Source organism: Anthonomus grandis, chromosome 5 (genome assembly GCF_022605725.1).
Source record: "Anthonomus grandis grandis chromosome 5, icAntGran1.3, whole genome shotgun sequence".
Lineage (NCBI taxonomy): Eukaryota > Metazoa > Arthropoda > Insecta > Coleoptera > Curculionidae > Anthonomus > Anthonomus grandis.
Window position 1 is genome coordinate 38,010,902 of NC_065550.1, and position 15,145 is coordinate 38,026,046.

General features: G+C 33.0%; 2 protein-coding genes across 4 annotated transcripts; both read right to left on the reverse strand.

Moving 5' to 3' along the window:
- Positions 1-4,429: 4,429 nt before the first annotated feature.
- On the reverse strand, positions 4,430-8,446 carry LOC126736132 (cyclin-dependent kinase 4-like). Its single transcript, XM_050440361.1, has 6 exons — positions 8,162-8,446; positions 6,736-6,811; positions 6,218-6,684; positions 6,001-6,161; positions 5,806-5,944; positions 4,430-4,786 (listed from the first exon to the last, which is right to left on the reverse strand). The coding sequence occupies exons 2-6, from the start codon at positions 6,809-6,811 to the stop codon at positions 4,697-4,699; spliced, it is 933 nt and encodes a 310-aa protein (XP_050296318.1). The 5' UTR covers positions 8,162-8,446; the 3' UTR covers positions 4,430-4,696.
- Positions 8,447-9,069: 623 nt separating this feature from the next.
- Positions 9,070-14,936, reverse strand: LOC126736276 (uncharacterized). 3 transcript variants are annotated; one of them, XM_050440557.1, is made up of 2 exons: positions 14,762-14,936; positions 9,070-10,065 (listed from the first exon to the last, which is right to left on the reverse strand). In XM_050440557.1, the coding sequence occupies exon 2, from the start codon at positions 10,019-10,021 to the stop codon at positions 9,179-9,181; it is 843 nt and encodes a 280-aa protein (XP_050296514.1). In that variant the 5' UTR covers positions 10,022-10,065; positions 14,762-14,936; the 3' UTR covers positions 9,070-9,178. The 3 variants fall into 3 exon arrangements, with proteins under 3 accessions (XP_050296514.1, XP_050296513.1, XP_050296512.1); XM_050440556.1 differs by having other exon boundaries at positions 14,746-14,936; XM_050440555.1 differs by lacking the exon at positions 14,762-14,936 and adding an exon at positions 12,837-13,007.
- Between the last annotated feature and the right edge of the window lie 209 nt (positions 14,937-15,145).

The window sequence follows — 15,145 nt, forward strand, 5'->3', positions numbered from 1 at the left end:
TCATTATTTAAGGGTTCGTCACAAAACACAATAGGTATATTTTCTATATTATTTTTGTCAAAAATATTTCGTCATTGTTATGGACCAGGCTGTCATTTGGCTCTTCTATCTGTATATCTATCACATGTTTATCTTCATTATTTCAAGTTCAGATTTAAAATACGCTTTCAGCTTTTGTAGTAATAAAAAATTTTCACAGCTTTCTTCACATCCAGTAAATGAACCACCAGAATCATCAAGTTCTAATGATTTAGTGTCCCCAATAAGCACAATAAACTTTTGATATGAAAACATCTTGTCGGACTTGCATTGTCTTATTTATTTAATGTAACACGACGTATTGTATTGTACCATTGTCTACCACCTTCAAAAACAAACTTTTGATATGTTAGCAACTTATTATTATCATCAGTCTTATTTATGTCAGTCTTTTCATTATTGGAACTTGTCATTTTGTGATACAGCTTACCTAAACATTTGCTATAGTCGATTGAATCTGCCCAAGTAACAATTTAGGTTCTAAAAAGGTTATAAATAACTCCTAGAACCTGTTTAAGTATTTATTAGCCCGCATAACCTCCTGTAGTAAAAAAAGGCCCAGCCTTAAAAAGGTTGTCGTTGCCAATAGGCCCTGGCCAATTTGAAACCAGATCGCATATTACAGAACCTATATAGCTAATAGAAATAACCTTTATCGAACCCGAAGATGCCTAAAAGTAACCTGTGTAGAACCTGAAAGCTTTTACGCCTACCTGTTTACAACCCTTTAGCAAAGTCCTTTTAGACTTTTAGGTGGTTATATAGTTTGGCCTGTTCGCCGGATTTTGGCATTTCAGATACATATTGAAGTATTAAAATTTTCCTATTTAGTTTTAAATATGGTATTTCAGAGACACCAAAGTATAAAAATCTGACCTTTTAGTTTTAAATATGATACAGCCAGGGTAAAAATAAGACAACGCCAAAATAAAAAGCAATGGCGACATTTTCAGTAAGTATGACTTTATTTTAGAAAAAAATATATTATACTGGAATAGATGACCGATTTTCTTTGCGCACGCCAGTTTCTTGAAAAAGTTGGGTGTAATTTAACTGTAAAACACGCGCGCCTTTGATATCTTACAAATTAAACATTATTCAGTGCCAATAAAAAAATAAAAAATTAATATATTTTTATTTCTGAGATGCTTTAGTGATAATATAAGGACTTAAATGCTCCAGTGTCCTTATATATTATCTAAATTGTTTACATATTACATTATTTTTGCCTGTATTTGAATAGCTTATATAAAAATGGAAGAATTAAATTTTTTCTTCAAAATGGACGCCTAGCAGGGTATACTTTTAATAAGCTGCTATAATAACTTAAGTAAGTATCAAAAGCTATGTCGTAGGACAAAAGGCTTAAAAAAATGCCAGTGGGTTTTAAAAAAAGCTAAAACAGGGCTAACTAGCATCTTCCAGGACTTATAGGCCACTTTTAATAACCAATTAGCTGGCAAAGTCTGGGCGAATTTCAATAAATGGCTTTTAGTATATTTAGTATATTATTTATATTGTCAATATTTTATTTGTCATATTTGCCTGACCAGTTGTAATTCGTTGGAAATTTCGCTTTACTTTTCTTTTAAAATTACCACTTCTTACAATTTTGTGCCAAGACATCCCTGTATTCTAAGAATAAATGACGTAGGATTTAATAGTCGCGACCATCCGCAAACTGTGTTTTATTGTGACTAGTTGGTTAAACCTTATCTCATAAAGTTATCTTATTATCCATATGACTTTTAGCAAGTCCTTTAGCTGTTAAAAAATGCTATATTTTCCGGAATAGGCCGTATAAAGTGCCAAATAGTTAGGCAATTGATTCAAGACCATATGGTTCTGAATAGGTAATTTTAATGCTAAAATCGTTCTATATTGGAATTTTGATTGCCAAATTAATGCTGAAATATAACCTCTCCAAAACCTTATTATCTCAAAACCATCAAGCCCTCGTTTATGGCCATAACAACGTTATTATTGACACTTGACTAGAACTAATTAGATTTTTAATTTAGCACAAAATTTAACCTAAATAGTTCCATCAAGCAAGCCAATGACTATTGCAGAACCTTGGTGCGGCTAAAAGGCAACTTTAAAAACCAACTGCTTGAGAAAATGTTACTTGGGTGGATTCCAGGGATATAAGCCACAAGCTTTAAATCCGCTACGGGCAACTTCAGGTTTTAAAAAAGTACAGCTTCTTTCAGGATTTTCGCAAAGTGATCGTTGCCAAACTTACAAACAAGGATTTTTTCGACGCCAATCCAAAAGCGACTTCTTCCACATTGCCTTAAGTGGTCTAAAGTTGGAGACATCTGCTGGCTGTAATATTCTTGTCGAGTTTGGGTAAAGGGCTATTAGAACAATGCCAAGTTCGGTACAAAGCGTACTAAGCTGATAGCTAAGGTGAGTTGCATGTCCGTCTAAGAATAAAATAACTGGGAATTCTATGTTTTTGGTTTTTAAATATGGATGGAGTATATTTTGGATATAATCTATAAAAAGTTCGGTCTTCATCCAGCCGTTATCGCTTAATCCAATTCCCCATGAGTCTGGAACACTATTAACGACTGCTTTTGATAAACGCTTATTGGGGTAGATTATTAAGGGTGGAGTAGTAAACATAACTCTTAAATTTTTCTTGGCCTCTCCTTGATCAACCTCGTACACATTACGGGAACCTTTTGGTGCTAGTACTTTTCCCATTTTGGGACAGAACTGAAAAACAAGTTTCATCCCCGTTATAGATCCTGCTTGGGTCACTTAAAACGGAAAAAAGGTCTTTTTCTTTAAGGTAAGTTTCTATTTCAGAAAACCAGCCTCGTATGTTTTGCTCAGACACATTTACTGAAGCCGCAGTTACTCCTTCGGGTGTTCGCTCTGTCAGAATTGGATGTCTCTTTAAAAATAGATTATACCAATGGTCACCAGGAATATTATTTTTCAATGGGGTGGTTCTGTTATCTGCATCCAAGAAGTTCTTTACAGGTGCCTGAACATCTACTTTTCTTCGTGGAAAACCTTTTCTATGGCTATCTAGAATCCATTAAACCAGTTTTTTTTATTAGATATGTATTTCGTCCAAGTTCTGGTTTTGAAAATTTGGGGCCTAAACGGTATTGTAGCGTTTGCCTTGGTATGCCGTATTCTACAGCAACGGTTTTTTTTGCTACACCATCCCTTACTTCAGCCAATGCCTTCTGAAGCAGTTCTTCGGTGTATGATTTTGAATATTTTGTGCGTTTCTTTACTTTTGGCATTTGCAAGTAGAAATAAAAAGCAAGTTACATTAAACAGAATATAATTTTGAAGATACTTAAAAATATACAGAGATTATAACATACTTCTGATAATAAATGTTAAATATGTGAATATTTAATTACCCCTTAGTGCAAAAGGATCATATTGATTTAAATTTGTCTTTTATTTACTTAAATATAAAATAGTTTTTACATTTTAAAAACGTATACCTACCTACCTAACTTATTTATAAAGCAAAAAGTCTTAAAAATACACTTAGGTATATAGGAATTATTTTTAACGGGTGCCAATATTAGGAACATTAAAATTACCGCCAAATCTATATTTTGGCACCCATGCCAATAATTAGATTTTGTCAAGTTATGGTTTCCAAATGTTGGCACCCTATAAACCGGTGTAAAATAATAGTTTTTATAGCTAAAAACATGGTAACAACACACGTACAGGGTCTATAAAAGTGTATAACAATTTGTACAATATATATGAAGAGCCAAAATAGCTTACAGAGGATTTAAAAAAAGTAATTTCCTTACGAAAAAGCTAAAAACCTACCTTGTTTGGTAACTGTGTCACTTCTAACACACAAAACATCCGCCATACTAGTTTTATAATGCACGCGCAGTTGTCTAGTAGTAAGAGAAACGTTGCGAAATGTAAAAAGAAAAACGAGAATTTAGATATTTTGCATCGATCTCTTATTATTATAACTTTAATTTTAGAGTGCCAATCGATGGTCTGGTGCCAACATTTGGGTGGTTTACCCCGTTATAGTTTCTACTGAAACTTAATAATACACTCGAAAAGCTTCAGGTTGTGTGAGAAAAGTATGGATACAAAAACTAAAGAAATTTTTATCGCCTATAATTTTCTTAAAAAGCATTTTTTTCTCAGGCAATTATTCTCTGCAGAAAAAATGTTTTTTATTAATGCTAACATACTACAATTTCTCTATTTTGTTTTAGTATATGTTTAATGGACTCATATAGAATGCCGAGAATATAGATAAACCTTTACAATTATGATAAATGAACCTCTGGTCTCTCAATCGTGCCTTGACGTTTCGAACTTCCAAAGTCCACCTTCAGGAATCGCTGCTCTTCAGCCAAATAAAGTAAAACCGAAATCTGTTTTAAAATTTTATGAACCTAAACAATTCTAACAATAAAACATAGGTACCTACATACTTTAAAACCTACCCTAAAATTCCAGAATAAAACTTAAATGTTACAAGTAAAAAGTTATTCAAAATATATTCTCTATGGATATTTCATGTAAAAATTGTATAAAAAGTATCGTATATGTTTGATAAAAAAAACCCCGATTTTAAGACAATAAGGAACGAAACTTAAACGTTACAAGTAAAATTATATAAATAGACAATAAAACAGCGTTATGTATTTAAAGGTTCCTCCAAAAAGAAATCCTCTCCTAAAGCTTCTAGGGCGGTGATCCTCTTGTTGGGGTCAAAAGTAAGCATTTTCTAAAAAAAAAAAACAAAAAACCACTCAGACAACCTTTCCATTATTTTTTTCCATTTCATTTATTCAAAATAGGTAAAAAATGAAAATACAAAGCACCCAGATTATAAATAAATAAATAAATCCGTAGTACACATTATTTATATCTAATAATACAGGAAAAATACAAATGCAATATAGAAATAATGATGCAGTCTTAGAAACCTACTCCAACTAAAACCATAAAGAATGTATGTATTTGATTAATATGTAAGATTGTTCTTGTTAATGAAATATGTATATTATTATACTAATTCATTACACTTATTTTTCTTTTGGTACTGTAGATTGCTTATATTGTTTATTATCCGTTAAACTTTTTTATTAAATATATTTAGAGAATACTTATTTTCTTTCATTTCGATTGGTAATAAATGAGCCAAAAAAGCTTCAGAGTTGTATAGCTGATTTTTTAAAAAACATCTTTCGCCTTTTAAACATTTTTTTCATAGTTAGAGTTTTATGTAGTTTTAAGGTTTTTTAAATGAGATTCATATGCACCACTCCCTAAAATAAATCAGTGTAACTTGGAGTTAGAGTTAGATCAGCCATGATAATGTGTATAACCAAATTTTAATTTATGGAAACATGTTCGATTTGAAGCTGTAATTGAAGACATTAATTTTTATAGATGTACGTTTGATTTTATTGTACGTTTCTTGCTTATAATTTAGGTTTTTTTTGACACATGCTATATTTCTTATGAAATCTTTGTATGAAGAAATAAATAATGACCAGAATCTTAAGAGAGAGGTTGAATTAAAGCTTTATAAACCATCGAAATAATTTTTTTATGTAGAGATTCCCTCAATACATAGAATTTATGTAAAAGTGTCTTGACCCTTCTTCTAAGGTAGGTATGTAATATGAGTTTCCCATTTCAAGTTTTGGTCAATAAGTACTTGCAGGCTTAACTGATCCAATGGGGTTATTAATATTGTTTAAAAAATTTGTTGTTAAACATTCATGATATATAACTTACCATTATCAACGAGAGAGCACTTTCGCACATATTGGGAGCCAACGATTTAATATCCACTTTATCAACGACATTAAAAGCGTTCCATTTAATTGGGGCATGCTCCTCTGGCCATTCGTTTTTCGGAGGTTTTCCTAAGACTCTAAAATATTATTATATATGTAACAAATATTACCACAAAAATGTATATCAAATCACCGTAATATTTCAGTCAGCTGTTCGTTCTCAGATTTACCACAAAACAAGGGACTTCTCGTGTAAAGTTCTACAATAATACAGCCGATACTCCATATGTCTACAGCCGAGGAGTACGGCAGTCCAAAAAGGACCTCTGGCGCCCTATACCAGAGAGTTACCACCTAAAAAAGCAGCCTCTTTAGAGCAACTTAACCCCGATGGTATACAAATGTCTTACAACAGATGTGAGTTTCATCTCATAATCGTAGGTCTTGGCTAAACCAAAATCGGCAAGTTTGATATGTCCGTCCTTAGTAACAAGCAAGTTTTGCGGCTTTAAATCCCTATGAACGATCCGGTTGCTGTGCAAAAAGTCCACCCCATTAACAATTTCTCTCGACAGGTCTCTTATATGGGAAACACTAAACCCCTTTGGGTTTTTACTCATATACATGGCCAAATCTTGTTCGACATGCTCAAACACCAAAAACATCATTAGATCTCTGCCCATCTGCTGTCCATGGCAAATATCCAACAGTTTAACAACATTCGGATGGTCGTGATGGTTTAGTTGTTGCAGCAAAGCGATTTCCCTTAAAGTGTTCATGGGTATTCCGTCTTCCGTCATCGGTATACAGACCTTTTTCAATGCCACTTCTAGCCCTGTTTGCTTGTCTCGGGCTTTGTATACTGTCCCATAAGCCCCTAAAATTTCTCGGTGAAAAACAGAAAGAAATTATTTCAGGTTTTTATTACCTCGTCCTATTCTGTTTATTGCTTCATATGTGCTACTGTTCTTTCCTTGTTGCATTGTTGTATTACTGGAAGCCATCTATCAAAAGGAGATTTAAGGAGGTAGTCAAGAGCTTAACATAGTTTTTATAGTGTTTTTAGTTATAAACTAGCAATGCCCAATTACATTTGTGTTTTAACTTTTAAACAGTAATATGTAATTTAAGTATCATACATAAAGCACTCAAAAAAATGAGGAGAGAATCAAGTCCAGGATTAAATTAATGGAGGATCTACACTCTTCTTTCGAAACTGTACTGAAATACTTTATATACAGAAAATTAGCATCTATAATCAGTGTATGTTGTCATCCTCTCAAATGAATGAGAAAATATGCAGAGAGGGTTTGGATTTATACCCAAATGTTCCAATACAACTAATTTAATTGCTCTAATGTTCATGTTTAGAATACCTCTTATAAAAACAATTAACTCTTTAACATACTATAAATTCTCTCTTTAAAGCATCTAAAAATTGACATTAGCTCCTAAACATGCTCTCAAATCTCCTAAAAATGCTCTAAAATTTAAAATAAATGGTCTATGAAAGAAGCTTCTAATTAATAAAGATCCTCGCTGAAAAAAATTGAAATAATATCTATGTGAACTGTAGTAAGAGGACAATATTTCATGTTAATTTAGTTGGATTAAGTTCCATGCCATTCTTTCACGCCAAACTATCAAGTTATTTCCATCATATTGTAATTTGCCATAATCATCAAGGGATTTCATTGTTAGATCATCGGTAAACTATAAAAATAGGCATTCTACATCTATATCATTAAAAATAATATTAAAAAGAAATGGCCTAAGATGAGAGCCTTGAGGCACTTCAGATGGAACCTGAATAGTCTTAGAAAGAAAAGTGCCAAATTTAACTAATCACCCTATAATCAGACCAGTAGCTTTTGAACTAAGACAATAAAGGTTCATCGATCTCTGTTGAAAACCTTGGAGAAATCAGTGTATAAATGCCTTCTCCAAGGCATCCGACAAGGAGTTTAAGTGGACTTAAGAAGATTCGACTCCATAGATTTGAGTGGTCTAAAGCCAATATACTGATTAATTAGTAAGGGTTCAAGAAGGGGGATGATGATGTCACATATCAAGCTTGCAAAGTTTGGGGATTGTACTGAGTATACTGATGGGAAGATAGTTGGTAGCAGACATTTTGTCACCTAACTTATGGATAGATTTTAAAGTAGTACAGGGAACACTTCAGTTTTCTTTTACTAATTTTAAACTAAATTATTAAGGGCTATCATATGGTTTATAGTCGAACCTATTTTTGTATAAATATGAGAGGTGTTCGGCTCCTGCTTTAGTTCTATTACAACTAAGCAATATGGAATTGAGAGCGTTAGTATAGTGGATCAGACGAAGCGACTTACCTCGGTCCTAGATTAAGTAATAAAACCCCTAAAGAAAAAAACGTGTTTTTCCTCTTCCTGTAATTATTATTTGAAAACCTTGTTTGGGACTGTCAAAAAGGTTTCTGTAAGATAATTAAATTTTCGGCACTTTTCCCACGTAACGGTGACTTAAAGTGGCACTAAATTTAAACGACCTTCATTATAAATAGCAGAAAAATGTAATTTAAAATGTAAAAACTATAAATAAAACAAAAATTGAGAAAATAAATAAACAAAAATAACGGTTATGATTTACGCGTGACGTTCATGACATACCGATGACAGCTGTCACGTGTAATGTTGCCAAGCGATCGAAGGCAAAGTTAATATTAGCTTAAAAGTCAGATTTAACCCCTTTTTTGGGTGCATGGGAACTAAAAAACTACTTTAAATTATACCTGGATTAAGACACATAAATATAAGAAAATTTTAATGCGGTTAAATTAAAATTTATTTATTTACAAGGAGAAATGGTAATTATAGAAATCTTGCGCAGCTTGGCAACGTCGCCTCAAGTATAAGAAATAATAAAAATCAAGAAATACTTGAAGAGCTTTGACCATTAAATGCTATATATATGTGTTCTGTGGTTAAATGTGTTTTATGGTATTAGTTTGAGTATAAAGGATGCCAATGAATAAAATATTTACAGTTTTTTTTTTAAACTAAAAATTGCCGCTCCAGGCATGCCAACAGACGTCATTTTTAAAACTAGACAGCGTTGCCACATTTATTACTATTGCCTAAACCATATGACATTTGCCAATAATAAGTTTATTGTTCTATAAATTATATCGATGCCTTACTCTGTTTTTATTAAATGACTACGATGGGTGTGGCAACACCGCTACGAAACCAGTTGTAGGAAAAAAAAACAACGCCACAAGTCAATTACTCACAATTTATTTAAATATGTCACACGCTTACATTTCTATACTCAGTCTTACTAATAACCTGAAATATTTAATAATTAACTAAAACCACTTTCTAACTAAATTAATTAACGTCTTTTTCGTCGCACCGCGCCTCGTCACCATCGGGTTTATCACTTAAAAACTGACTGACCCTTTGATTATATTCGGCGTCGCTTTCCTGTTTCGGTAAATCCTTATTCTCTAATTTCGGTAGATACTGGGCCATTTTGCCCACCACAAAGTTATTCATAACCTCAATGGGGACATTCTTTTCACCCCCTTTTTTAATTACGCGGCTGACCTCTACACCGTTGCCGCTCTTCGTCAAAATATCGTCGGGATAACGGTTGCGCATGCCCCGATACGCGATCTTACTGGCCACGATCGACCAGATGACATTGACAGCTGACAGGACTATGACGTTTGACGCGAGCGGAAGCGAGATGGGAGACAAGTCTTCACTGCGAAACGTCATGTTCGACGTGGAGAGGGCGCTGATTAACAGGGAAATAACGGACGTGAGGGTGGAAAAGCTGCAAGACAAGAAGAAAAACATGATGTTATGGTCTATGTACCATTTCTTCCAAGCGAATATTCCGGAAACGAAGGTTAAACTGTTACCGAAGGCCATCAGGAAGCAACCGGTGGCCACCAGTATTGGCACGTTGACGTAATAGTGGATGTAACTGGGGTCACTAATATATTCGGCATCTTTTTCCAGTTTATCCCTGATTGGGTGGGGCGAATGGGGTATAATGGAGGTTTTGTATATAATTAGGCCGCCCATCAGGAGGGAACATAAGCAAAACAGCAACAGGACAGCGCTGAGTCCCAATACTATTGAAGCTGAGTAGCGTCGCTCCGACGGATACTGGCTCGCTACGTCCGGTTGCGACTTCGTTTTTATTTTAAATACTCGTTCCATAGTTTTTTTGATGGATGTACAGTTTCACATGGTAAGCAAGAAATCTGCAAAAGAAGGAAAGTTTTAAATATAAAATTCTTTGAGGTTAGAAAAAAAAACAAAATGGCTACCATCACGGTTGTGTTGACAACGGATTTGTCAACAGTTTTTGAGGTTATGGTTAGTGTCTTTATTATATATGTTATTTAAATAATTAGAGCTTGTTTTAGAAAGTTATTCGTGCATATTTAGAGTGACAGTTTATTTAAAACGGTCCCAGGCCGTGTCTATAAATAGACTTCAATTTTCGCTTATTGTCATGCGGCAAACATTCCTTTCAAATAACACTTTCCGCTTATTAAAAATGTTCACACGTTTTTCACGTCGGTCATTTTTATGCATCAGTTAAGGCGCTATTTATTGATAAATAAGCAGCTATAAATGAACCTACAAACCGTATATTAATTATTTTGTTCAGTGCTGCCAACTGCAAGGAATTTTCACCCTAAATAGAACCAATGGACAAGGATATGTTGTGACGTCAACAGCCAATAAAATTTACATTTATTTAACGAATTTCATGAAAATTGGTGATAGTAGAGCCGAATACTCCTGGTGTCCCCCGCTATCAAAAAAATTTCGAAAATTTAATTTGAAGGCTATTTAAAATGTGTAAAATTAACTTGGGTCTTGTGTCTTCACCATTTCTTCAAAACCAATGTTCAACTGCCTGTAAAACTCGCATTTATTAATAGATTTGAATGAAAATTGGTGATAATAGAGCTGAATAGTGCTACTATAATATGCTATCAGAAAAATTACGGAAATTTGACTGCAAAGCCATTTTAACCGGATAAAACGAACTTGGGTCTTGGGCCTTCACCATTTCACTTAAAGCCAATGTTCCACTGCGTATAAAATTTAAATTTATTAATCGATTGTCGTGAAAATTGATAATAATAAAGTTGAATACTACTACTACCACCCACTATCACGAAAATTACAAAAACTTTAATTTAAGGTCATTTTAACCGGGTAAAACTAACTTGAGTTACGCGCCTTCGCCATCTTCGAAATTTCTTCAAGGCCCCTGTTCAATTATCTAGAAAATTTACATTGATTAATCGATTTTCGTGAAAATTGGCGATTATAGAACTGAATGCTTTTACTGTCTACCACTATCAAGAAAATTACGAAAATTGAATTTTAAAGCTGTTTTAACTGAGTAAAACTAATTTACGTATTGAGCTTTCACCACTTCTTTAAAACTAATTTAAACAGCCTAAAAGACTTACAATAATTAATGGATTTTCATGAAAATTGGTAATAATAGAGCTGAATACTTCTACTGTTACTTCCTATTAAAAACAAATTCAAAATTGAACTCTCAGGTTATTTTAACTGGGTGAAACTAAGTTGAGTCGCGCGCCTTCACCATTTCCTCAAAGCCAACGTTCAACTGTCTATAAAACATACATTTATTAATCGATTTTTGTAGAAATTGGCGATAATCAAGCTGAATACCACTACTATCAGCCACTATCAAAAAAATTACGAAAAGTGAACTCTAAGGCTATTTAAACTGTGCCAAACTAACTTGGGGTTGGTGCCATCACTATTTCTTTACAGTCAATGTTCAACTGCCTGTAAAACTCGCATTTATTAATAGATTTGAATGAAAATTGGTGATAATAGAGCTGAATAGTGCTACTATAATATACTATCAAAAAAATTACGGAAATTTAACTGCAAAGGAATTTTAATCGGATAAAACGATCTTGGGTCTTGAGCCTTCACCATTTCACTTAAAGCCAATGTTCCACTGCGTATAAAACTTACATTTATTAATTGATTTTCGTGAAAATTGGCGATAATCAAGCTGAATACCACTACTATCAGCCACTATCAAAAAAATTACGAAAAGTGAACTCTAAGGCTATTTAACCTGTGCCAAACTAACTTGGGGTTGGTGCCATCACTATTTCTTTACAGTCAATGTTCAATTGCCTGTAAAACTTATATTTATTAATCAAGTTTTATGAATATTGGTGATACTCAAGCTGCATACCACTACTATCACCTACTATCAAAAAAATTACGAAAATCGAACTCTAAGGCCATTTAAACTTTGCCAAACTAACTTGGAGTTGATGCCTTCACCATTTTTTCAAAGTCAACGTTCAACTGCCTATAAAACTTACGTTTATCACTCGATTTTGGTGAAAATTGATAATAATGGTTATGAATGTTCTCTTTAATGCCCACTATTCACAACCGTGCGAAAATTTCATTCGAAGATCACTTTTAACCCGGTAAAAGTAACTTGGGAAATTTTATTTTCTCGCAATATTATAGCCTGAAATTCTTCGGTAAATAATAATCGCTCCGGTGCACACGTAATCGGGCTTCTATATTGTTTCTTCGACCATTAAAATTTACGTTTACGACTTTTGCAAATTCGTTTTATTCAAGAGAGATAATAGTATTAAAATGAGATATGCAACATGTTATCATTCATTTAGAAATAATTAAATTATTATATGCAAAGCAGTACAATAATAACTAATTTGATTTTTAAAATTATGATTTTTTTCAAGATGGCGCCCGTCCGCCATTTTGACAATTAAAAACAGTTTGACATCCACACACAAGATATTTTCAATTTAATCACATATCTAATTAGTCAACTGTTTGGGTGCAAAATAAATAGTTGAAATTCAACTGTTTCTTGACTGGCGTTATATGTAGTGGACATCTTTTGACAGTTATATGTCAATTATTTCATACTTTTTGCTTATATAACAATTAACAAGAATAAAAAATAGAATCTACTTACATTATATATAAATAAAAAAAAATGATTTTTTTTTCTCACAACTGTTCTTATCAGAATGACACCATTGCGTAATAACAAATGAACGCGTGTATGAAGAAAAGAAAACAAAAAACTATCGGTTCACCGCTTGAATCACTGCATCTTGATATCGGGTTCTCCGCTGGGTACTGAACGTACTTGGCCAAAGTGTAAAAATACAAAATACCTGCTCGTGTAGAATAAAATGCGAGGTTGCCAAGATTTATTGGTACCATCTTGGTGGGGTACCTTTGAGATAAGTGAAAATCGAAGGTGTTTGTCACAAAATCGTTATTACTCAAAAACCGTTAAATGTATAGGCTTGGAAATGTGCACACAGATTCTTTAATTAAATTGATCGAGGAGTTTTTAAAAAAAAACTAAAAATTTTTTTATTTTCAGAATTTTTAAGAAAAATCAATACAAGTGACAACGTCGCATTTATGGAGTCTTCTTGATCACTTCCTTGACCACCTAACGGTCAAACCAACCTGCTGAATACATAATAACAATTATCGCTTTAATTTGAATAATATTTATTTATTATTAAGCAATAACTTAATAGATAAAAATTAAATTATATAAAAGAAATCGGCAATATAATATGCTTTCCAAAGAATTAAAACTTTTACTTTAACCACATCATATTTAAAAAAAATAATATAATTTGGCAAAATTGCATTATTCATTCATTACCCTGTATATTTTAATTATGTTCCTCCGATAATAGAAAATGACGTCATTCTGAGTATAAGGACACACCTCATACGTCAACTTCAGATATCTGTCAAAAGTTTTAAAAAATTCAATCTAGCATGCCGTGACTTTATTATAAATATTTTTGACAGATTGATGTGTCATTGTGATACGTCAATGTACTTGATCATTTCCGATCAAACCGGAAGTGATTAAAAAAAATTTATACACTGCTGCCATATTTCATTTTATTCATATAAAAGTGATCATTCTTTATATAGAGACGCGAACCTGTAATATAACACTCGAGGTCGCGTTTATCGCCTAAAATACATACTGCAATAATTACCATCGTGATTGATTTAATAATAACATGGGATGTTGACTTATTTTAAATTCATCACATTTTTGAGATAAGCACTTAATATGCTTTATAAGAAAATTTAAATATTCCTTATCAGCGCGAAATTATCTGTATATACCTGTCTTTCTCTTGCACATTGTTTTGACATAAATCCGTCTCACTCTAACGGATTATTTTATAAAAAGTAGTAAACAAAGACGGTTCTTATGCAGCTACCTTCACACGCCCTGTATATCCATCTATTTCTTATTCTTTCCTATAGAGGAAAAAGGACAGTTGGTAGCCAGATGTGTGGCCATTATAAGGCGAAGACACGTGCCTTCAGCTGTTTTCACCCACATCTTCTTATAGGCAAGCGAGCTTGTATATAATAACTAACAATTTTCATGCATATATTTTGACACCCTGTATAATATATAATAATTGAAAAATACATTAATGGCGTCATGTATAAAAACCATCACCGAATCGAATTGCTTTCAATAGTATTAACCAGCACACTTTTGTAAATTTGTAATTCTACACCCTCATTGACGGCGGTTAAAGGGCTACACAGGACCGCACTAAACAAATTGCATTTAGGGTGTTTAACACGTAACCCTTTGCCCTTTCTCCACTTAACTGTTGTCCGTTTTTTGGGCGTGGCCTAAGCATTGCGTTTCCAAGATGGCGACCATTTTTACAATAAAAAATAATTTAGTTATATAAAAAACTTAAAGACGGGCCTGTGAATTAAAACCGTCCCATGACTATAATATATAAAAGGGAAACATTAAATACCATACTGGTATATATGTATATACGCATGAAGAATTAAAATAATGCACTCACCTCCATTAGGTATTACCTTTTGTAAGGGACAACAAGAGTCGAGCGCCAACTCCTTTTTATTGCATTATACCGACGAATTCCAGAGGCGTACCTAATTTACGTACGTGTTTTTAGCAAAAAATCTTATTAAATAATACACAAATATTCTTAGAATGACTATAAATTAAAAAAAAAACTTTTTTTGAGGTTATTAACTGACATCTGTCAGTTGAAAAGTTACGTCACTATTTTTGTTTACAATGGTCGTTTCCATGGCAATGCTGCTCGTGTTACATAATAAGAGATAAATATGGCGCGGAATTGAGTCATCTATGCAAGTGCCGTCAAGCATTAACAGTATATAGTAAGGTTATGTATAATATTAAGGTTTTCTGTTTATTATAACCTGAAAATAAATCTA

Bases quoted from the DNA above. Each gene is read 5' to 3' on its own strand.
- LOC126736276 (XM_050440557.1), bottom strand. From the start codon at position 10,021: ATGGAACGAGTATTTAAAATAAAAACGAAGTCGCAACCGGACGTAGCG.
- LOC126736132 (XM_050440361.1), bottom strand. From the start codon at position 6,811: ATGGCTTCCAGTAATACAACAATGCAACAAGGAAAGAACAGTAGCACA. The intron at 6,685-6,735 runs GTAATAAAAACC...GAGAAATTTTAG, and splicing joins AATAAACAGAATAGGACGAG to GGGCTTATGGGACAGTATAC. The intron at 5,945-6,000 runs GTGATTTGATAT...ATAATATTTTAG, and splicing joins CAGCTGACTGAAATATTACG to AGTCTTAGGAAAACCTCCGA.